The 24,931-nt window shown below is 43.4% G+C and overlaps 2 protein-coding genes across 2 annotated transcripts in view; one reads left to right on the top strand and one right to left on the bottom strand.

The window, feature by feature from the left end:
• The window catches only part of BBOF1 (basal body orientation factor 1), a 42,102-nt gene extending 38,932 nt beyond the window's left edge, over positions 1-3,170 (top strand). Inside the window, exon 12 of the mRNA XM_056134008.1 lies at positions 3,103-3,170. Coding sequence (XP_055989983.1) covers positions 3,103-3,111 — 9 coding nt within the window. The 3' untranslated portion in view covers positions 3,112-3,170. The remainder of the gene's footprint in view (positions 1-3,102) is intronic.
• Positions 376-24,646, bottom strand: ALDH6A1 (aldehyde dehydrogenase 6 family member A1). The gene is made up of 12 exons (XM_056134006.1): positions 24,520-24,646; positions 16,354-16,410; positions 13,403-13,477; positions 13,070-13,231; positions 12,577-12,655; positions 11,917-12,219; positions 9,694-9,815; positions 6,108-6,297; positions 5,755-5,936; positions 3,590-3,769; positions 3,250-3,348; positions 376-1,902 (listed from the first exon to the last, which is right to left on the bottom strand). The coding sequence occupies exons 1-12, from the start codon at positions 24,565-24,567 to the stop codon at positions 1,798-1,800; spliced, it is 1,602 nt and encodes a 533-aa protein (XP_055989981.1). The 5' UTR covers positions 24,568-24,646; the 3' UTR covers positions 376-1,797.
• Between the last annotated feature and the right edge of the window lie 285 nt (positions 24,647-24,931).

Raw genomic sequence — 24,931 nt, 5'->3', positions numbered from 1 at the left:
AATGTAAGGTCAAACTCTGATTATGTGAAATTCCACTTGGTATGTAGACAGTACAATCTTTCATTCAACCCAGACTATATTTTGAGTTAAGTAACATTACTACTTGCCAGTCAGATGTGATAAAAAAAATAAAGCAGGGGCTGGAGGGACAGTACAGGGCTAAGACACTTGCTTTGCACTCAGTGAACCCGAGTTCAATCCCCATCATTCCATTTGGTCCTCCGAGCACTGCCAGAAGTGATTTCTGACTATCGCAGGATGTGGCCTCATGACCAAAAAAAGAGAAAAGGATAAAAGAAAGGAAATTTTATTACCAAGTTAAAAGTTTCTGTTGCCTCACCTTGTGGGAAAAAAAAAACCCAAAAGACTTAAATATAAGGGTCATAAATATATTTTATTAGAGTTCCAGTCACCTCATTGATAATTCTGAATTCTAACCATCAGGTGGTAACAATCAGCCTAAAATCCAGAGTGCACAAATGTTTTCGTGATTTTCACTACTCGATTCACTGAACCCCCCTCCCCCCGCCCTGGAGCAAGTTAGTATTATCCATATCACTAATGAGGAAACAGAAAAATGAATAATCTGTGTCCTCTGCCTGAGGGCCTGACATGACTCTCGGAGCCAGCAGGCTTCTTTTCCTAGATCACTGAGTAAAAGCAGAAAGACAGGTGGGACAAAAGGAGAGAGTCTATTTTGTTCGGCACATCAAGTTCTGTTGTGACTTATTGTTTAGCTGTACCAATGACAGCTAAATTCTTGACACAAGAACCTGCCAAAGAATTTCATTTTAACTACTTTATGCCATGAAAAGTTTTGAGTTTCTTAGAACCTCATGAATTACCATACATTAAACATTCTTTCATAGAATTCTTAGTGATACTTTTTAAAATGTCACTAAGGAGAAATGCAGGCAGGAGGAAGAACATAAAAAATCCAGCAAGTAATGTTTTGGTAAGACTTGAGGAAGACAAGACACTTGCCAACTCTGATGGCTGAAACACCCTTAGGCGTCTAGGCCTAAAATAAAGTTTGAAATAGTTTTGCAAGAAAAGAAAGGAAAGGAAAAGAGAGAGAGAAATCCTTATTTGCATCTGAATTATTAATTGTTCATCAAATCTGAAATGTAACTCTTGGACACAGACACATAAAAAGCCTTTTACCAGCGCAGACTGATGTATGTATCCTTGAGTAGCAGGTACAACAACAGAGGCATATCAGTGGTTATGAAACATTAAGACAAAGTGGCATTCAGCAGGAGAGAGAAGCAGCTGTCCCATTTGGGATAAGTGAACATGAATTCTGTGTATTATGGGATAAATGAGAAGCTCTGGAAGGGTTGGCACGAGGGCTCTCTCCTGCCGGCACTTATATAGGACCGTGTTTGTGGATTGACCAAAGTATAATTCCTCATATTGAGGTCCTCTTCCAACTGTTGGAAGTTCTTTTATTTCCACCAATCTTCCCTTCCTCCAAGGCAACAGAAGAGAGGAAAACTTTTAGAAAACAGGTTTACGCTCACATTCCAGATAAGCATTTCACTGTTATAACAATTACTTTAAAAAAAAATTTTTTTTTTAAAAAAGAAGAGAAGAAGAAAGAGTAAGGGAAAATCTGGTATCAAAGTTATACATACTGGGTGTCTCCCTTGAGCAACTTTGCAGGGACTAATGGTCCTGGGAAAGATTTTTAGTTATAAGATACTCTGATCCCAGGGATCTGATTTGTGCAAAGTTGGCAAATGAAGAGTACAGGGAGAGCACTCAGGATGGATTGAGTCTGGATCTATCTTGCTCCTAACGGCCCATGGTAGGCATGACGACAGCAGGTGAGGAAAGAGTAGCATCCTCTTCTTTCCACTGAGAAGTGATTGTCTTTAGCTGAGTATAGAACTGGATGCCCTAAAGACAACGAGGGAAAGAGAAAGAGAGAGAGAGTTAGCATTCAGGGTTTCATTATTTCTCTTTTAATTATAGCTTTTGGAGGAGGGGCTGTGAACACTACATATTTTCCTGCTTGAGAAATAGGTATAATCGAAATTCTATATATTAGGGCTGAAGAGATTGCTCAGTGGGCTGCATGTTTGCTTTGCATACAGATCTGATTTTGATCTGGCACCACATGTTTTCCAGAACATCCAAAAACTACACCGCACAATACTACACACACACACACACACACACACACACACATGCACACACATATATACACATATATACACATATAGGTGTGTGTGTGTGTGTGTGTGTGTGTATATATATACACAAATAAAATTCAAAGTTCATAATTGGTGGTGAGGGGGTTGAGGGTTCGGGTCATACCCAGCAGTTCTCAGGGCTTAGTCCTGGTTCTGTGCTCAAGGGTCATTCATGGTGGTCTTCACGGCAGGTTAAGGCAAGAGCCTTAACTCCTATATTATTATTCTGCACCCCAATATATTGCTCATGAGCCAGTCTACATAAAAAACTTGAACAGAATACCTGTCAAATCTTAAGAGAATACCTAAGTCAAACTCAGTGAAAACACTGAGGACTGAAGACATAGTACAATGTTGGGCTTATCCCCAACACCACATGTCTCCAACATACCCTTGGGAGCAACCCTCTAGCACCATGCCAGGAATAGCCCCTGAGCAGTGCCCCCAAACCAAAATAAAAACAGACAAAAAAAAAAAAAACCCCTTGCATCCTTGAAAAATACTGTTAGAAAGAAATAGAGGAGCCTGATTAAATAAGCTCCTCTAGAATTATTTGTAAAAATCTGATAATAATATTAGGGATTATCTGATAATAATATTAGGGATTATTACATACTTTTTTTCCTCCCTTTTCTTATTTTTTGTTTCGGGGCCATACCTGGATTTGCTTAAGGCTTATTCCTGGCTTTGTGCTCAGGGATCACTCCTACATAGCTTGTAGTGGTGGGTTAGAACCTGGTTTAGCCATGTTCAAGATAAGTGTCCTATCTGTTGCTCTAGACCAAAATTCACTGTTATACTTATAAAGCCTGATAATTACCAAGTATAATGTTGAATACAATGGGGAAAAAATTTTATAAATAACTTAATGAAGAAATTTCTGTGAACTTTTACTTTTTTCTAGGGGACTTAGTTACAAGCACTTTGGAACCACATGACCCCCACAGAAGCCACTGGCACACCCAGATTTCTTGCTGAATCTTGTTCCTGAATATGTTCAAGAAAGTTTCTCAGAGGAAAAAAAAAATTTTTTTTTTAAACTTAGACTTACCTGTTTGCCATAAAAATTGGTGTCACCTCTGAATGAAGAACGAGAGCCGGTGAATGAGAACATTGGCAAAGGCACTGGAATGGGGACATTCACACCCACCTAAAGCAGAACAAATCCATTAAGGATCCTGACAAACCAACTCTCCATTTAGAAGCACAGAGACTTGGCATCCGGCCAAATTTTAAATATCCACCTTCCACCCCATTCTTTCCCTCTCAGAAATTCCTATCCCCGAGGAAGAAATACAGGACTGCGAGGAATAAGGAGGCAGTGACTGGTCACTGTTCACTGTGTCCCTTTAGGCAGGAATAGAGAACCTTCTTAAAAACAGCACACGGACCTGTCCTACATCCACCAGGTGTGAGTATTTCCGAGCAGTGGCCCCGTTGGTGGTGAAGATGGCTGTTCCATTCCCATATGGGTTGTCATTCACAATCTTGATGGCTTCATCCAGAGTTTCTGTTTCCAGAACCACAAGAACTGGACCAAAAATCTCCTCTTTGTAACAGGTCATATTTGGCTGCCAGGTGCGATGCATCCAGAAAATATGTCAGTATTTCATGCTTTTCAGTATTTCATTGCAAGTTTACAAGTACAGCTTTCATATTAATAATCTCTTTTCACTTAAAAAATCATTTTAATGACAAAAAAATCACCTATTTAAAGAAAAATCACATTGCTGTGTTCCAAGATCTAACAATCATATAAACAATCTGAAATTTTAGTACCACAACTATACTCCTCTTAAGCATTGTATTTTCAGATCCTATCACTAGGTTCCTCTTTAATATCAATAACCTTGTGCATGCAATTGCCATGATACTGAAAAGAGAAAATTAATTTTTATAAATCAAATATATCAAACACAACAGAATTTCATGTATGTTCAAAGAAACTGTGCTCAGATTTCTGTAACACAACAAGTATTCTCATTCTTCCTTTGCCTCCCAAATGAGTCTATGCATTTATATTCTAAGATGAGATCACATTAAACATTCACTAGTTAGCTGTATTGGCTGCTGCTAAGTGGATTTTTCCTCTATAGTTCTGTGGTAAAATTTAATAATTTTTACTACACTTAATTTAATTTTCAATTATTCAGGATTGATTGGATTAGTGGGGATATACACATTTTTAAAAAGTCTCCTCAAGTCAATTTAGTCATTAATTTTAACTGAGAGACCTACAGTTTTTTTAATAAATAAAATATGACAGACCAATTTTTCTTTTGTCACTTTCTGGTGGAAGTGTAGCTGAATTTTGGGCACAGAATAGGTATTCAATAAATATTGTGTTTGGCCTGGAGTGGCCCCAGCCAAAACTACCTCCCAGGTACTCCCCCACTAAATAAGAACCCTGGGTGGTTGATAGCTTGATGGAGATACTGCGGAAGTTGTAACAGTAAACAACAAGAACATAAGACAGGGATTAGCAAATATGGTTCACGAGCTGAATGTGCCTTGATGTTTATTTCTGGATAGACCACAAGCTAGGAATAGTTTATACATTAAAAAAACTTTGGGGTGGGGGAAGAGGTCAGGAGTAGTGACTCTTGGTGGTGGCGGGCTATGGGGTTTGAGGTGGGGGTACCATACGTGGTTCCAGGGATTTGCACCAGGGCTATCTGCATGCAAGGCAAGTACCTTACCTTCTCAACTTATCTCTCAGGTTCCACTCCATTTTTATTTTATTTTATTTTATTTTGCTTTTTGGGTCACACCCAGCGATACTCAGGGGTTACTCCTGGCTCATGCACTCAGGAATTGCTCCTGGCGGTGCTCAGGGGACCATATGGGGTGCTGGGAATCGAACCTGTGTCAGCCATGTTGGCTGCGTGCACCTTACTTGCTGTGCTATCGCTCCAGTCCCCATCCACTCCATTTTTAAATGGTTAGAAAATGACCTAAAAATTACATGATACTAAACTTTCATTCTCTATAATTTTTTTTTGAAAAGGGGTTGGGCCACACCTGGAAGAACTTGGGGGACCATATGCAGTGCTGGGATTGAAGCTGGGTCAACTCTAACTTTCCAGCCACCATATATAAAGTTTTATTGGCAAATAACCACATTAGTGGCACTTTTCTCACAAAAACATTATGGTTGAGTAATTGTGACAGAAGAGAGAGATTGATTGATCAATAATTTTTATTTACTTTTATTTTAGAAATTTAACCGCTGGTATATAAAACTCTAGGTAAGGGCTGGGGAGATAGCTCAGAGGTCAGGGTATATGCTTTGCATGGGCAAGGACCCAAGTTTAATTGCCATCATGACAAGGCCCCCTCAGAACCACTCTGAGTACCTCCTGACTGGTCAGTGAAATTTTCCTGCTTGGGAGGCACCCGTCCCCCCTAAAAAATAACTCTAGATAAAATAGTGAACTGAATAATCCAGGAAGAAAGGAGTTCACTAGTCACTAAATGTCTTCATTTAAAAATTTAGAAGCAAGACTCTCTAAAGAGCCTTAAGTTTTCATATTTATGAAATAATCTAGTTGTTCACCTTGACTTTTGAGATGATGGTTGGTCCAACAAAGTTGCCATTTTCATAGCCTTTGACTTTAATTTTTCGACCATCAAGAAGAAGGGAAGCTCCCTCCTTGGTTCCACTATCAATCAGATTACACACTCGCTCTTTGGCCTGTGGGGTGATCAGAGGACCAAGATCTGCTCCAGGCTGGTCTCCTGGAAATCAACAGGAAGTATTTAAAGGGTCTCATTAACATAAATCATGACTGCTAACAAAAGATGAATCCAGAAAATGAGCACAGCATAAAGAAAGACAAGAATAGCAAATGTGATGGCTCCTCCTGGGTTGGGACCAAATCTCAAACAAGTCATTTTCCAAGTCATTACCTGCATTGACTTTCAAGTTTTTGGCACGTTCCACTAAGTCAGGCAGCCACTTCTTAGCTTCTCCCACAAGGATCGCCGTGGAAAGAGCCATGCAACGCTGGCCAGCAGCTCCAAAAGCCGCCCCAACCAGCTGATTCAGAGTATTTTCCTTATTGGCATCAGGCATGACTACCCCATGGTTCTTGGCTCCCTAAGAGAAAAATACAAAGTACATGAAATTTCCTTGACAAAATACAATAAAGTTAGGAAATTAAGCAAAGAACTTGAGATTTCAAACGAAAATTTAAAGAACTAGAGAACCATTTGTCCCTTTGTTGCCTCCCCTTTTTTTTTGGGCAGCAGGGAGAGGGGGCGCATACCTTGCAATGCTTAGGGGTTACTTCCTGGCTTTGCACTCAGGAGTTACTGCTGCTGGTGCTTGGGGGACTCTACGGGATGCCAAGGATTGAACCCAGGTCAGCCACACACAAAGCAAACATCCTATCCGCTGTAGCTATACTAGATGTCTCCAGTCACTTTTTTGTTGTGTTGAGAGTAGATTATCATTTTGATATCACTGAAGTCTTGAAACTATTGAGCAAGTCTCTAGATTGCTTTTTTTTCAGCTGAAAAACTGATATTTGTTACCATAAAATAATATACAAAATCTCACAGCCTACTTAACAAGCTAAGCACTATCCAGGCACCAAGGACAAGTTTTCTTTTTCTTTTTTTTTTTTTTTGGCAATACCAGGGCTTACTTCTGAACTCTGCACTCAGAGATCACTCCTGGCAGATTTGTGGGATCATACTGGGTGCTGGTGTTGGAAACTGGTTGGCTGCATGCAAGTTCCCTACCTGCTGTACCTCTAGCTCCTCTTTTCTGAGTGAAAGAAGAAAGAATTTGTCTACAGGGGTTTCCCAGTTATATGAGAAGAATTGTAAACAGCTTCAAAAGCTGGAAGATAGGCATAACAGGAGAATTGATAAATATTATTTATGAATAAATTTATCAAAAAATAAATATTATTTATCAACAGAACAATTGATAAATATTATTTATAGAGATTTCTCATATTGTCCTGTTTCCAGAAACAGCCTCATATGTCTTTTTCCATGTAGAAATGATATAGTGATACAGGAAGAGAATGTCTACAGTGAAAAATTTCTGGTATGGAATGTTATATGAGAACGAGCCCAGGATATGCACCTGGCATACAAAGATAATCCTCTAAAACATGCTGCTCGGTGATATGGTGCCGCCAGCAGGTCAATCTGTACCTGTGAGGTGAGTGCATCAGTAGCCTGATGGCACCATCAGACTTTCAGATACCCCAAAATTGCTGCTGTGCCTCTGGCCAGACCCCAAAAACTTGGGGCAAAGTTTACCAAGAAAGTAAACGGCCAAAAGTTAGGTATGTGGGAGACACACCCACAAACCACCTTGGGCTCAGCTATATAATTGGAGGCATGGCCTCTCTGATCGAACTGCTTAACAGCCAGGATCCCAGAGACTCAGAAACAAATCTTGGAACCTAAAGGCTTTTGGCAGAAATGTGTCCTGTTCCTGCAATAGGTTACTGGCGCTGGGCCACTCCAGGTGGGAATAGGTTTCGTGCCTTGGCCTGTTCCCCCTGGTAGCCCGGTGACTGTCATCCTCCAGAGGCCACTGGACAGTCCGCTTTGGGCCTGCAGTGACGAGACACATGGAGCCTCACCAGATGGGGATGGAACCGGCCATTTCTTCCCCATCCCAGCGAGACCCCGAATTGCCACCTACAAACGAACTCTCTGGCTCCTAAACAAGCTGATTAACAGCCATGATTCCAGGGACTCAGAAACAAATCTCGAAACCCAGCGGCTTTTGGCAGAAATGCATCTGGACCACATACAAGGTGGCAAGCCACCTCAGAGCTTATTGGAAAGCCAGGTATGAGCCAGCAGTGACGGGGCAACTGCAGTCTCATGGGAAGGGGGACGGTACTGGCTCGTCCTTCACGCCCTACAAAGGTCACGAGTTCCCCCCCACGAGTGGCTCTCTGGCACAGCCATAACACCAGACACACGGAAACCAATCTCGTAATTATCTGGCTCTTTGCAGAAATCCAAATCCAAATATAATGTTGGCCACGCGACATTATGATTCTCATAACCAGCTATAGAAAACAAAGTATTTCACAAGTCTTTTCAGTAATTCTGATTGTTGGGGGGAAATTCTAAACAATAATGGTGCATCTTTTGTCGAAATAATGAATGTAATCAATGTAGAGAAGCGTTAAGTGGAAATCATCTGCCTCACAGGCATTGGGAGGGGTGGGAAGGGGGGTATATTGGGGTTCTTGGTGGTGAAAAATGAGTACTGGTGAAGGGAGAGGTGTTTGATCACTGTATGACTGAGACTTAAACCTGAAAGCTTAGTAACTTTTCCCACACTGATCCAATAAATATAAGAAGAAAAAAAAATTATGAAAAAAAAAAAAGTAAGGTGGAGTTCATGCCCAATTCAATCAGCTAATCAGTGGCTGAATAAATAGCGGTACTCCTACTAAAAAAAAAAAAAAAAAAACAAAAAAAAAACCATGCTGCTCTTCTCAGCTCCTGCATCTTACAACTTTGCATGCCCTAAACCCAATCAATGTAAAGTGCTCATCCATCTCCCCCCAGTTAAAAAAACTTCAGCCAGAGTTGAAGGTTTTTTCCCACCTTTCTTGGGAATCCCGTGCCCTAGCTTCGCTGCCTTTCTCTGCCTTTCCTTTGCTCAAGGTTCCTACTGAACCTGGCCATCTTGCTTCCGGTCCTCTGCTTTCAGTCTTGACTGCCTGAGGACCAAGAATATGACTGTACTATCCAGGGAAACATATGGTCGCATCCACACAGATACTTATAAACTGTAGTGGCATAAGTGGGTATACATCATGACCACTAATTACTGTGATACTATTACACTGAATAATATTAGACATAATATACTCAATAAAAATACAGTGAATTGAGAGGAACTTCAGTCAAGTTAGCTAAAACATATCCAGCTATGAAAATAAGTGAGTATATCATAAACTGTTTTCAAGTCTGCATAGGAGGTTATCCTGCAACATTAGCCAAAGGCTGAGAAAGTGGCAACTGGACTTTATATTTACTATTAACATATTGCGGAAAAAGAAGCTGGTAAGAGAAGAACAAATATACGCAACCAAATAAACCGCACACATATGAGATATTTTCAGGGCCTTAAATAGCCTGAACTCTTAGGAAAGCATATATATTTGCTATTACTATTTAGGGCATACCTTAAAGGAAGAAAAACTAAGGGGCCAGAAGCATGGAATCAAGAAACAGCAGAAGAACCAGAATGTGGCTGTTACTGCTGAATTTCAAAGAATCTGAGTGACATTCAAAGGGAGAGATGCCCTTAGTCATCAAGATTAGTTATAGCAGATAAAATGTGAGACAAAATTCCTCACAAGACTTTATGGTTAAAAGGGAGATATTTATGATGAAATGGTAATGAACACTGATCTTACAGTGGGGTGAGAGGCCCCTCTGTTGAAGGGCTCTTTCTAGCTATTTTCATACGTAGAAGAGTTTGGGGAGGAAAGTAATACATCACCATATTGGCTTGAACTCTCTTGCCATGTTTCGACCCTCTCTCGAAGATGTACTCTCCTGCCTGGTTGGATCCTACAAAGCTGATTGCTTTGATATCCGGATGATCACAAATAAAATTTACAGCTGAAAGAACAACAACAAAATTACCACAAAATAACAAATGGTTATAGACTTCTACATTTCCTTTTCCCCACTGCTATGAATGAAAAGATTTTATACTTGGCTTTTCTACTCTGGATTCCCATTCTGAAATTCTCTCCTTGTTCTCAAATTATTTAAGTTACAGACTCTATTTAACTTCTCCCTTTTCATTATTTTTCTCTCTTGCTATTTCAGAATTTCTACTTTCAATCTAAATCTGAAGATGACTACTACTGACCTTCAAAACAATAGCCTTTCAATATTCAACTCTTCCATTAGTCCTCTAATACCCTGTTTCCATTTCTTTTGTTTTTGTGGGGAGGCCCACACCCAGAGGTGCTCAGGCATTCCTAATGGTTCTGTGCTCAGGGATCATGGCTGGTGGGACTTGGGGACCCCTTGGTGCCAGGGATTGAATCCAGGTCGTTCACTTATAAGGCAAGTGACATGCCCACTGTCTGGTCTCTCTGGCCCGCAGAATGCCCTCTCTTCTCAACTCTCACTATGTGCTGGGAGACTCATATTACTGCGTTCTTACGTGCAAGGTGACATGGTATGGTATTTATTTATTTATTTTGCTTTTTGGGTCACACCCGGCGATGCACAGAGGTTACTCCTGGCTCATCACTCAGGAATTACTCCTGGCGGTGCTCGGGGGACCATATGGTATGCTGGGAATCGAACCCGGGTCGGCCGCGTACAAGGCAAACACCCTACCTGTGGTGCTATTGCTCAAGCCCCGACATGGTATAGTATTTAAAGTGAAGCCAGGCCCAGAGCGACAGTACAGCAGGTAGGGCATTTGCCTTGCATGTGGCTGACCCGGGTTTGATCCCTGGCATTCCATAGGATCCCCTGAGTCCTGCTAGGAGTAATTCCTGAGACACTGTGAAGGGTTGTTGTAAAGATTAAATGAAATAAAAAAGGTACAAGAATGGTGCCCAAAACACAGATGCATTGTTGGCTTTTTGGGTTTTTGGGTCATACCCAGAAGAGTAGGGCTACTCCCAGTGGTGCTTTAGAACCACACAATACTGTGGATCAAACTTGGAGCTTCCACGTGCAAAGCCTGTTGAGCTATCTTCCCTGGGCCGGAGCAATAGTACAGTGGGTAGGGCATCTGTTTTGCAAATGGCTGATCTGGGTTAGATCCCTGGCATCCCACATGGTCGCCTGAGACCTGCCAGGAGTAATTCCTGAGCACAGAGCCAGGAGTAAACCCCAGCGGGTATGGCACAAAACCAAAAATAACAATAAAAAGATATCATCCCTTAACCTGGAAGAACTTTTAAAAGTACAGCTGTTTATTAGTATTTTGGTATTATTATATGAATTAAAAGTCTTTATTCTAGGTGCTAGAGAGATAGTACAGCAAGTAAGGCATTGGCCTTGCACTTAGCTGAACTGGGTTCAATCACTGGCCACCTCAAGCACCACCAGGTGCTCTATGATCCCTGAACATAGAGGCAAGAATAAGCACAACCAGGTGTGGCCCACAATCCTCCCACCAAAAAAAAGTCTTCAATCTCTTTTAAATTTATAAATTCTGTTAAAAATCCTGGGGCTAGAGCAATAGCACAGTGGGTAGGGCGTTTGCCTTGCATGCGGCCAACCCAGGTTCGATTCCCAGTATCCCATATGGTCCCCTGAGCACCGCCAGGAGTGAAGGAGTGATTCCTGAATGCAGAGCCAGGAGTCAGCCCTGAGCATCGCCAGCTGTGACCCAAAAAGCAAAAAAAAAAAAAAAAAAATCCTCAGACATTCTCTCAGTATTGAAATGAAAACTTTGTTTTATGTCATCTATGTCTTGCCTCATCCTCATCCCAATGCAATGCCTTTTCTCCCAATGTAGTCCAAAGGGAAAAACTGCAGCTCACCAGTGTACTTTAACACAGAAATGATTAAAAAAAAAAAAACAGAAAAGAAAAAAAGTGAGCAAACATTGCCTTCAAACATAAACAACACCACTGGGAAAGGCCATCTTTCCTTGGATCCTCATCCTCAATGTCTTCTGTCCCCACTGGCACTCAACCCCTCGGTTTTTGGTAGCCCGATAAAGTCCAACATGCAGAAAAGCAGTTACCATCATGTTGTCCGTGAATGATGTTCAGTGTTCCATCAGGGGCACCGGCGTCCTGGAGCAACTTAGCAAGAAACATAGTTGCTCCAGGGACTCTCTCTGATGGCTTCATCAGGAAGGTATTCCCACATACCATGGCCATGGGGAACATCCACAGGGGGATCATGGCAGGAAAATTGAACGGGGCTATGCCTGCACACACCCCCAGAGGCAGACGGTAGGAATAAAGGTCCATGTCTTTAGTGATGGATGGCATGGTCTCTCCCAGCATGAGGTATGTCACGCTGCACGCATGTTCAACCACCTCTGGAACGGAGAAGACGCAGTCAGCCATCAGCTCTCCACACTGGACACTACCTAGTGTCAGGCTAGGTAGGATAGGGAGTGAAGAAACACTGACTAGCTCTTTCAGTGCAAAATAATGTTCTCTGAAGGATACAAACGGAAATGCATGTCTTCTCTGAAAGCATAAGAAGGAAATCAGTCTCACAGATATCTGGAAAACACTACTATTTTCCACAAGTACTAAATAGGAGATATCAAGAGCTAGCCACATCCCAGAAGGAAGAAGCATCCTCCCACTTGGGCATCTTGGCCACTCATCAATCTACCTTTGCTCCTTCCCAAAGGTCCCTGAATTCCCCATGAGAAAACACAGCTTACGAAGGCCTCGAAATACATCTCCTTCAGCATCAGCGAGGGTCTTCCCTTGTTCCAACGTGATTAACTTGGCAATTTCTTTCTAGAAAGAATACGTGGATCAAAACCGATGCAAGGATGTGCCTCCTTTTAGTTCTTAGGCAACTAAAAAAAGAGTAAACCCGGGGAAGAAGCAGTACAAAGGAGGCATTCTTCTCACAGCGGGTAGGGCGTTCGCCTTACACGCGGCCAACATGGCCGACCCGAGTTCGATTCCTCCACCCCTCTCGGAGAGCCTGGCAAGCTACCGAGAGTATTGGATATGCCAGACACAGTAACAACAAAGTCTCCAATGGAGACGTTACTGGGCCCGCTCGAGCAAATCGACGATCAACGGGAGGGCCTTTACCCTTTACCTTTACCTTTGTGGCAGGGAGACAGCTGAGAAGATCTCCGTGGGAGAGACCGTTATCTCCCAGGGAGCAGTTTGGGAAATTATAGCATTCAGCTTTCTTACCAAGTTATCTTTAATAAGTTGCTGATAGCGGAGCAGGAGCTGCTGACGGCTTAATATGGAGGTGTCTGCCCATGCGGGAAAGGCACGTTTGCAGGAAGCAACGGCTGCATCCATTTCAGCTTTGGTGGCCTGAGGAACCCGACCAATGACCTCATTGGTGGCCTGATGGGGAAAAACAGCACATCAGCCATTGTCTCGTCCTACCTTCTCCACTTCACATTTCATCCCAGAGGCAGCAATATGGCAGTACCGCACACCGGAGGCTTCTCACTTCCCAACTTGTTCCCAGAACTTTTGGCTAGTCAAGTTCAGTCCCAAGGCAGCTTCACTTACTGGATTGTGGATGTCGATCCATTTGTCACTTTTGGAGTCGATAAATTTCCCATCAATGAAGAGCTTGACCGTTGACTGGAGGAAAGAAAAATCCAGATTATGTTTTAGTTGCATTACTTTTCTTTTTCCCTTCACAAGGCTGGTCTGGTGCTTGATAATGGAATGATCTGCTCTCTAAGGACCTCTAGACAAAAGATATGCTGTATACAGTTGGAGAATTCATTAAGATGCTGTACAGCCTCACAGTACTGTGACCTATCTGGCAAGGGGAAATTTCCTGTGAATCATATAGTGGAATTTCATGAGCAAACATGGATCACCCCAAGGCTTATACAAATAAGCAACACATTCATATGACAGCATAGCACTTGTCTTGCATGTGTGAGGCCACAGGTTCAATTACCAGTACCGTCCCCTGACCCAATTACTTAAAAGTATCAGGTTTCATCATATTACCATGGAAAGTATTACCCTCGGGATCGAAGGATTTGTTTGTTTGTTCTTGTTTTGGGGCCACACCAAGCAGTGTTCTGGGCTTATTACCTGGTCCTGTGCTCAGGAATCATGCCTGATAGGGCTAAAGAGGCCATATGTGATGTCAGGGATCAAACCTGGTCAGCAGTGTGCAAAGCAAATGCCCTACCTGCTGCACTACCACTCCAACCCCCAGGATCATAAAAATTTAAAAAACATTTTCTCTGGATAGAGAGAGCACAGGAGGAGGTCAAGGCACTTGCTTGCTTGGACACAGCTGACTTGTTTATATACTGGCACCACATATAGTCCCCTCAGTACCATCAGGGGTCACACTTGAGCCCAGGGATAGCTTCCCAGGACTGACAGGTGTGGCTCCCAAACCTGAATGAATAAATAATTTTTCTTTCTGCACTCATGCTTTCTCTCCTCCCCTTTCCTTCCCTTTTGTTTTTGTTTGTTGTTATAACCACTCTAACCGTGGTATCTGCACGCACTAGAGTGCAAGAGATCACACACACCATTGTGGTGCCAAAAATCCCCATAACTGCAAGGCAAGTGCTCTAGCAACTCAGTCATCCCCAAGTCTTCTTGCGTGTATTTTATTTTTGGGGGCCCACACTCAGTCGTGCTCAGGGGTTACTCGTGGGTCTGCACTCAGGAATTACTCCTGGAGGGCTTGGGGGGGGACCATATGGGATGCTGGAAATTGAAACTGGTTGACCTGTGCAAGGCAAATGCCTTATTCACTCCAGCCACTCTGCATGTATATATGTTTTTTTCTTTTTCCCCACTAAGAAACAGTTTCCATCAAATTGTCAAAAGGGTCCATGTAACAAAAAAGGTTGACACTTCTGTGTTACAGAATGTGTATGCCTCTGTATAGACTTTCTGCAACAGTATTTATTCACACATATGTAGGTACTGAAAAGGGCTGAGACAGAAGGTCTGTCACAACAAAAGGGGTCAAGGGATGTGTTCTGGCGCTAGATCATGTGTGCCTTGTGGTTTTGAGGTTGTACATCCGATCCCAGGACTGTCCTGTAGGGACAAGTGCAGTTCCTGCCAGGGCTTGCCAATGTGAGCCATGGCACCACAAGAAATGTGCAGTCTCTGGCATGTTGCAGCAAGCCCGTGTACGTACTACAGCTGAGCATGTGCTGCTTGGGGAGCACTGTAACTGAGTTTGTGGGAAACCAAGTGTACAGCCCTGCATGTCACAACAGTGACAGTGACAACAGCAGCAAGGGGCAGGGAAAAGAAACCCAACCATCTCTAAAGGCTGATTCAAGGGGCCTGAGCGACAGATAGCAAGTAGGGCATTTGCCTTGAATATGGCAACGATTCCTGGCATCCCATATGGCCCCCCGAACACTGCCAGGAGTAATTCCTGAGTGCAGAGACAAGAGTAACCCCTGTGCATCGCAGGGTGTGACACAGAAAAGCAAGCAAAAAAAAAAAAAAAAAAAGAAAAGAAACAAACAATATGGCTCAAAGGGCCAGTGCTGCATAGTTCCCAAGCACTGCCAGGAGCAACCACCAAGCAGTAAGTTGGAAGCAGGCTCCAAGCATCACCGAATGTGACTCCAAACCCTAAAATAAATAAAGGAAATGATGATCCTGGGGTTAGAGAGCGATGAAAGGACTGGAGTGCATGCTTTGATTCAATCCCCAGTGCCACATGGTCCCATGAGCACTTGCCAGGAGCTTCTAGGAGCAGCCCCTGAGCACTGATGGTGTGTCCTTGCACCTTCTAGTAAATAACCAAAGCCCTGACTATCTAGCAGGGTCAACAAAGCTTCTAGAAGCTACAGAAATTTGGAAAACTATGGGAGGGGACAGGGGTTTAGCCACATCTGGCAGTGCTCTACAATTACTCCTGGCTCTGTGCTGAGGCATCATTCCCACAAGAGCTCAGGGACCATATATGGTGCTGGGGACTCAGGGATAGAATTGGGTCCACCAGATGCAAGGTAAGTACCTGACTCACTGAACTATCTCTTTGACCTTAGAAATTATTTTCGATGGTAATCGTATTTCAGTAAGGAAATAATATGAAAGGGAAAACTATATAAAGCAATGTTAGGTTTTTAACATTAAAAACTGAAGCAATCTAAGTATTGGATGGGGACATTTCATTTAATTCAGGCTATGTCTACCCAATGGTTTGACTCCCAGGACAACAAACAGTTCCCTGAGCACTGCCAGGAGTGACCCCTGACACAGAGCCAGAAGTACCACTGTGCACTGCCCAGTGTGGCCCCAAACCTAATCTCCCAAATATACATACCTATAATGACCATCATGCAATATTAATAATGCTTACAACATAAAAGATGTAACATTGGATAAAAAAAATAACAATAGAAAATTTCACATACACTGACAACAATTATATATAGGAGATCAATGGAAAATACTCCAAATGACACTGAACTTCTATTTAGAGGTCAACCTTTAGAACAAAATAAACTTACCACTGAAGAAGAGAAGGAAGATGCTGGGTACCAAGCGGAGTTCACCTTGGAAGAAATCTATGAGGTAGGAGAATGATTATTTCAGTGAGAGCAGAAAATCACTAAACTTCTGCTAATGGCTATATGCATTATTCTAAGCTGGTTATTTTGGGTATGTGAAATAGGACTGGTGTTTTCTCTCAAAGGTCATAATAATATCAAAAGAGTTATGAAATTATGAGTAACCGTAAACAATGAGAATTGGAGTTTCCTACTTTTAGTATGAAAGGTAGTTACCAAAAATTAAATGCCACAGAAATACAATAGGTATTGAAAAAGACCGTATGAAACAAAATGACAAACATTAATGTGATATGTCATTAATTGAGTACTTCAATATGAATATTCATAACCATTTTTCTGTAGCATCGTCAAACCTGCAAACATCCCAAAGTTCAATGTGGGATGAACTGGGAAAATTAACATTTAAGGTGCTTTAGCCATATACTGGAATACCACTAAAGCAATAAAAAAAGAAGAATGCTTTATTTATTGATACATGCAACATGGGGAATTCTATCAATTATACGGAGTAAAGGCATATATAAAAAGAAAGGGAACATACTGTGTGAGTCCACACATTATAAATCTGTAGTGTCAAGACTGGTGGGGGCGGGGAGGATTAGCAAGGAAGGTAAGAGAGAAACCAGTGATTTTTCTGTCCAGTATCTTGATTGTGACCTTTTTATAGTTGAACATTTTTTTTCTTGTTTCTTTTTTCTTTTTTCCAGTTACTCCTGGCTCTGCTGTCAGGAATTACTCCTGGCGGTGCTCAGGGGAACCATATGGGATGCTGGGGATCGAACCCAGATTGGTTGTGTGCAAGGCAAACACCCTACCGGCTGTACTATCACTCCGGCCCTGTTAAACTACTTTTGAAGCAACAACTTGTACATTAAAAAACATGTCACCCACTGCCACCTACAATGAGTCGTGCGGTCCCAGCACCGTAAGAGCATGCACCAGCTCCAGCTCACAGTCGGATAGGTGCGATCACAACCAAAAGGTGTGCGATCCCTTTCTAGCATCACAACCAAGTGTGCAAGCACAACCGTCCACATGCAATTTCCAGCTACCAAAACAGCAGTCACAAAAGAAAAGAAAAGTATGTAAAAATATATAATTTTATTTGATTGATTTTATTTCAATACTTTTTTAATGCTATGTTGGATCTGGAGAGAGGGGACAGAGAATAAAGAACTTGCCTTGCTTGCTGCCAACCTGGTTTAATCCCCAGCATCAGATATTGCGCCATCCCCCAACCCTCAAACTCAGCCACTAACAGGACTGATCCCTGAACCGTGAGCCAAGAGTAATCTAGGAGCAATCTGGGTGTGGCCTAATTAACAATGTCCCCTGAAAAACTGATTTAAAAAATATGAAAGGGGTTGGGGAGATAGCTTAAAGAATGACTTGCATGTTTGAGCCTCTGAATTTGGACCCCAGCACAGCATGCCCACAGGGCTGGAGCGATAGCACAGTGATAGGGTATTTGCCTTGTGGGCAGCCCGGCGGGCTGAGTTGGGTTCAATTCCTCCGCCCCTCTTGGAGGGCCCAGTAAGCTACTGAGAGTATCTCGCCCACACAGCAAAGCCTGGCAAACTACCAGTGACGTATTCAATATGCCAAGCACAGTAACAACAGTATTCTCACAATGGAGATGTTACTGGGCCTGCTTGAGCAAATCGATGAATGGTAGGACTGTGACCGTGAGGAAATGCCCACAATCCAGCACAGCACAGTGGGTCATGTGCTGTGACCAGACTGGAGCAGCACCATATCACAGGCCCAAATGCAATGCCATCAGCCTACACAGCCAGGCCAAGTAGCACCCAGGCATGGTCCCCAAACCCCTGGTTACTGTGGGGAGAGCCCTCCCGACTCCAGCACACATGAAAAATTAAAAAATATAATCTGAGAGCAAACTGCGATACTCAGGACTGGGGAGTAAAAATAGCTGCAATTAATAATCTTGTCTCAAGAGAATGCTTGTTAATGAAGAGTTTAGGGCTGCATGAAGTACAGGAATGTGAGTGCGCCTTTAACATTAACCAATGTACTAGACCTTTGAACCAGCAAAGAGTCCTTGTAAACACCTACTCTGCTTTCTCTCCTATTCCCCACAAAAGCGATTTCAAACTACCAACACTCTCTGGGAACCCCACATGACTTATTTCCGGTCATGGTTCCAAAACTGATATGACTGGTTCATAGAAGAAGGTTCAATACATATCTGTTGTGAGCTGAAGTGATAGTACAGCAGGTAGGGCACTTGCTTTGCACAGGGCTGGCCCAGGTTCAATCCTAGTACCCCATATGGTCATGGTCCCCTGAGCACTGCCCAGGGTAATTCCTGAGTGAAGAGTCAGGAGTAACCCCTGAACATTGCCAGGTGTGCTGCCCTTCCCAGCTCCCTGCACCCACTGCCCCCAAATACATATCTACAGATCAGTGAAAAGTTCCTATAGCACATTCCTGGTCTCTCACACACACACCGACACAGATACACACACACACAATCACCAAGCATCTATATATTTTGTTTTGCGGGGCGGGGGGCACACACCTGGCAGTGCTTAGGGCATAATCCTGGATCTGCATTCAGGGGTCAGTTCCGGTGGTGCTCAGGGAGCTATATGGGGTTCTGGTGATAGAACTGGAGTTGGCCATGTGCAAGACAAGCACCTTACCCACTTCCTAGCCCCAAATCACCAAGCTTCTAAATAAAGACCCCAAAGACTTATTTTATTATTAAACAATAATTTGAATTAATTTTCTAGCCTCCTTATCCCATTTCCTGGTGGTAGGTGATTAGAGTCTCTCCCTTTCAAGGCCCAAGGAAAGCAAAGCACTGGACAGGAGCTATTTTATCAGCGTGCAGTCACTCATTCACACACCCCCCACACACTCACTTGGACTAGGTGACTTACACATGCCAAGGAAGCTAGTGTGAACATCTTTGGAATGTAGGCAGAACCTACACAGAGAAAAGTCAAACATCCAAACTCCACAGGGGCCTTGGCCAGGAAGCCACTGTTTTTTTCTTTTTTTATCCCCTCATGAATCTTATAATAAAAGAAAATAATGCATTGCTCAATGGCCTACTATATTCTCTTTTAGTTATTTGACTGACTTTTAAGACTTTATTATCTACATCCAGGGCTGGAGCGATAGCACAGCAGTAGGGCGTTTGCCTTGCACGCAGCCAACATGGCCGACCCGAGTTCGATTCCTCCGCCCCTCTCGTACGCCCGGCAAGCTACCGAGAGTATTCGATATGCCAGACACAGTAACAACAAAGTCTCCAATGGAGACGTTACTGGGCCTGCTCGAGCAAATCGACGATCAATGGGAGGGCCTTTTATTATCTACATCCTGATGATGCAGCTGCTTCGGACACCTGCATCAATAAATAATCATAATGATAATGATGATGATGATGCAATTTTTATCTAGAATTTTCCCGTCCTGGTAATACATAACAGTTCCCACTATACTTCTACTTAGATGTTATTTGGGTATGTGATGAAAAAGCTAATCTCAATTTCCTCCCACCAACCTAACTGCTTCTTGTAGCCCATGTTAGAGTGAAATGGGTCACAAAAATCATCAAGTTGCTCAAGCGGAAACCTGAACATCACTCTGACTCCCTCTCACTGTCCACAATGACTCAAACAAGCCCTAGCACTCAGTTCTCCTAAGTCTTTGGAGCACCGTCCTCCGTCCTCCCACCCCCATCCCGGCCCCAAACCACCGTTTATTCCTTTAGCCTTAACTCCAGCCTATACTTCACTGGTCTCTCACCTGGATTTCAGTGATCTCAGGTCTCTCAGCCTCTTAATCTAGTTTCTACCCCTTACCCCTTAGTCGAAGGGCCCTTATAAAACACTTATGTAGTCAGGACATTTCCAGAACCTTGCTATGGCTTTCTACTGCCTTTAGGATAAAAACTAACTTCACCGTTAGAGGAGTCTACAGAGAATCTTTAACTTCCTCCGTGCTCTGTATGTTCCAGCCATTCAAAACCTATTTGGAGGGGGTTGGAGCAGTAGCACAGCGGGTAGGGCGTTTGCTTTGCATGCAGCTGACCTAGGTTCGATTTCCAGCATCCCATATTGTACCCCGAGCACCGCCAGGAGTAATTCCTGTGTGCATGAACCAGGAGTAACTCCTGTGCATTGCTGGATGTGACCCAAAAAGCAAAAACAAAACAAACAAACAAACAAAACCTATTTGGAACTTTCTTTGTTCTTGCACCTCCCCCTTGCCCCATTCATTGGGAATCAATTCCAAATGGAATTGTTTCCTTCGAAACAACTGGAATTGTTTCATTCCAGTTGTTTGGCTCACTCCCACATCTCAGCTCCCTTACCACTATCTCAAGGAAGATTCAGTCTCAGATGTTTGTCAAACACCTGACCAATGGTAGAGACCATAAATTTCCAAATTTTTCTACTTCTCACAGCAAATAGCTTGTTTAATTATTGACTCTCTACCCTGCGATCACCAGACCGATGTGTCACCAGACCCTAGCCATTCCTGGAATAGAGTACTCAAGAATATTTGCAGAATGAAAGAATGAGTACTCATTGAACATCGACATAAATTTTATTTAATGTACACTCTCTTATTGGGGAGAAAAGGTATGGATCAGCCAACTTCATCATTGGAGGCCACTTAATTTTTGTTTTTGTGGTTTTTAGGTGGGGGAGGAGTGAATTCAGCAGTGCTCAGGGCTTACTTCTGGCTCTGTGCTCAGGGATCACTCTTAGTAGTGTTAGGGGGGCTTCTGGGGTGCTGAGAATTGAAACTAGGACAGTCATGTGCAAGACAAGTGCTTTACACACTGTGCTATTTCCCTAGTTTCCACATAATTTTGTCTCACTTGCACACAGACTCTAGTTGTTAAGAGGGGTCAGAAAACTGTATCTGGTGTTTATCATACAATTTGACAGGAGATACTTCTATCTTTTCATTTCCTAAGAGACACAGTGCTTTCCAGAGACACTGCCTGAAGAAACTATCATGAATGTTTATTTTGTATGTACTATTTGCCTTAGAGTAAAGCTCTTCTTCCCTTGGCAAAAGACCTAATAGTCTCACAAGACACTAGCCCAGAGCAACATCCCTTTGGAAGCATCTAGAATGGAACAAATTGGGTCTGAGGTTTTCCTTCTGTGTTCCTATGTCCTGCATTACCCTACTGCACACTCCTATTATTTAGCATGTATCACTGCATTGCAATAGGGGACTTTTCAGCATTTCATTGCCCTCCTCAGGGTCAAGGCAGTGCCTGACACAGAAAGAGACGCCAAGATTTATGTCCTGACTTCTCAGCTCCAACCGTTACAAGTTGGAAAACCTTGGATGACCTTAAGCGTTAGGTAACTTCCTTCATCAGATCCATTAATTCTAGTCTTCACACATATTATGAAAGTGGGAGAGCTGGTTTGGCTGTTAAACCTGTGTTCTTTTCACCGTATCACTGAGTTAAGTCACAGAATCCCTTTGAGACTATTTTTCTTGGGCTTGGGCTAGAACAATAGTACAGAGGGCAGAGCACTTGCCTTGCATGTGGTGGACCTGGATTCTATCCCTCGCATCCTATGTAGTCCCCTGAGCACTGCTAGGACTGATTCCTCAGTGCAGACCCTCAGCATTACAGGGTACAGCACAAACAAAACAAAACAAAACAAAAAAAAACCCCAAAAACCAAGACTGGTTTTCTTATCTCTGAGTGGGAGTGACAGTACAAGAAATATTAGATAAGATTTACTTGCTAATATATTGCACGTAGCACTGCACTGTCCTCCGGTTGTTCTTCCATATGCTCGAGTGGAACCAGTAACGTGTCCATTGTGAGATTTGTTGTTATTGTGTTTTGGCATATCGAATATGCCACGGATAGCTTGCCAGGCTTTGCCGTGCGGGAGAGATACTGTTGGTAGCCTGCTGGGCTCTCTGAGAGGGGTGGAGGAATCGAACCTGGGTCAGCTGGCCGCAGGCAAGGCAAATGCCCTACAGCTGTGCTATCACTCCAGCTAATATACAGGGGAAATATCTTATCAACAAACCTTGAATGCTCTCCTTTATAGATTATTTTAATAGTCCTCTAAAATTCTTGACAGCCAGATTTAGATTAATTCTCTCTGCAAAAGGTTTAAACTATTGAAACTGCTGATTAAGAATCATTATTTCTGTTCTCCTCAAAGTCAGTTCAGAAATGTCTTCAAATGAGTCAGAAAAGGTATTTCCAAAAGAAATATAAGGCATATTTTTCAAAAACCAAAATGCCATCCTATGGCCCTCAACGACTCATTGTGATTGGATCACTGTCACTGTCCTCCCATTGTTCATCAATTTGCTCAAGCGGGCCCAGTAACGTCTCCATTGGAGACTTTGTTGTTACTGTGTTTGGCATATCGAATACATCACGGGTAGCTTGCCAGGCTCTGCCGTGCGGGCGAGATACTCTTGGTAGCTTGCCGGGCTCTCCGAGAGGGGCACAGGAATCAAACTCGGGTCGGCCATGTTGGCTAGATGCAAGGCAAACGCCCTACCACTGTGCTATCGCTCCCTCCCAAAGCTGCGCGCTCAGTCGAAGAGGACGGCCTTCCCCGAATAGAGACTGACCGGTCTTTGGTCGAGGGTATACTAGTAGCTGCACTCCCCTGCTAGAACCTCCAAACAAGCTCTCAAGTTCTATTGTGATTGGAAAGAATGAAAAAAGTCAATTTTAGTAAAAGATAAAAAATTTCAAGGTGACATTAGCAATGGAAAATACAGGGTGGATATCTTGTTTCCCTAGTACTGAAAAAAAGGCACTAGAAATACAGAGCTGGATCACAGCAAGAAATAACACAAGCAAAGCCAGACAATTCAACACAATTTTTCAACCCACTCTCCACATTGTCTCACTAGTGTATTTAGATATGCACCATTGTTGGTTTTGCTAAGAAATTTTTTTTTACAAAGAGTACATTTTGCATAACTCACTGAAACTTGGGAAATAGTAAAATTATCTAAAATTTTATCAACATATAGGAATATATCTAGTTAGGAATATATCATATATATGTATACATATCAAATATATATGTAGTTGCCCCCAGACTGAATACAGAAAGGGCAACTTGTTTACAGTAAGTTGGAGAGTGTTGCCTCTAAAACAACTTGCATCATAGCCTAGGCTGTAACATTAGGGGAAAGGCTATTGCACAGCAGCGAGGGATCACAGGGTCAGCTCCCCAGCGGCTCCAGAGAGGCCCAGTCCCCTTCACTGGACAGTTGACAGGGCTGGCACTTGGAGAACCAACTTTGGGGCGGGAAGTTGGAATTTACACTTCATGCCTTTCTTAGCTCCCACGTTCCATCACCTGTTTTAGAGTTGTTCAGCCCCTTGCATGTGCTTGGAATATCCTGGTAGTATAGCTAAGTGACCTTATTCAACGACAATGTGAACAGTGAAACTTTGATAAGAGGTTTAAATTCAAAGCCTTGGCAAGAAATATGACAGCTCACAGTAGGAGGAAAATGCAAAGATCCACACTGGGGGAAAAAAAAAACCAGCTTACTAAATGCCTTTTTTTTTTTTTTCGGTAAAAAAAAAAAAACAACCAAAAACCCAAACTAGTGCACAGTTCTAGAAGGAGATTCAAAGTTCATTCACTGACCCTCGCCCTTCATGTGCTTTCTTCCTCCTCTTTTCAACCTCGGATTAAAGACACTGAAATAGGATGGGGAAAGGGAACAATCTGGAAGCTCCTGGTGGAAGAAAACTTCGAATAAAGGGGACGAGAAATCGAGAGTTTTAAAAGAGAGCCGCGATCACGAGGTGGAAGGGAGATAGGAGAAGGCGAATGACCGCAAGAACGGGGGGAGGGCTGGAAGAGAACGGACCAGAGAGCCGTAAAAGGCGAGACTCGAGAGGAAAGGGACGCAGAGCCAGCCGGGACGGTCCTGTGCGCTGGACCCCAAGGAGGCCAACACAACGTGAGAGATGGGACGAGGCCGCCCGGGTCTGCTGAGAACATCAGGATTGGGCCACGAAGGGGTCTACTCAGAGAGCGAACCGGGAGAACCCAATTCCTAGCTCCGCGATGCCTCGGCGCCACCCTCCTCACTCGCCTGCAGGATCCGGGACCGCATCGCAGCCGCAGACACGAGAGCCGCCATGGTTCTGCGCTCTTCCTCGCCTCCGGGCGACTCTCCTGCCCGAGATACCGCCGAAGCACGTCGGCTGCCAAGTCTCGCCCCTCCATCCTTTCTCACCTCGTCATTGGTGGGAAGGGGGCACACGATTGGTCCAAAGTGGCATCGCTCTCGGGCCCCTCCAGTCTAGCAAATTCTATTGGTCGAGGCAGGGAAGACGCCCCCAGACACGCGTGATCCTATTTTGAGCACACGGGGGGGGGGGGAGAGGAGAAAGACGCCCCCTAAACGAGAACTCCGATTGGCCACACGCCCCACCGCGGTCCCACCCCCCTCTCGGCGGAAGGTAAATAAGGCTACCAAGAATTCTGTGGTGGCTCCGCCCACT

The sequence above is a fragment of the Sorex fumeus genome, unplaced genomic scaffold (genome assembly GCF_029834395.1).
Source record: "Sorex fumeus unplaced genomic scaffold, SorFum_2.1 ptg000098l, whole genome shotgun sequence".
Classification (NCBI taxonomy): domain Eukaryota; kingdom Metazoa; phylum Chordata; class Mammalia; order Eulipotyphla; family Soricidae; genus Sorex; species Sorex fumeus.
Note: the sequence above shows the minus strand (reverse complement) of the source record. Positions and strands in the feature narration are given on the sequence as shown.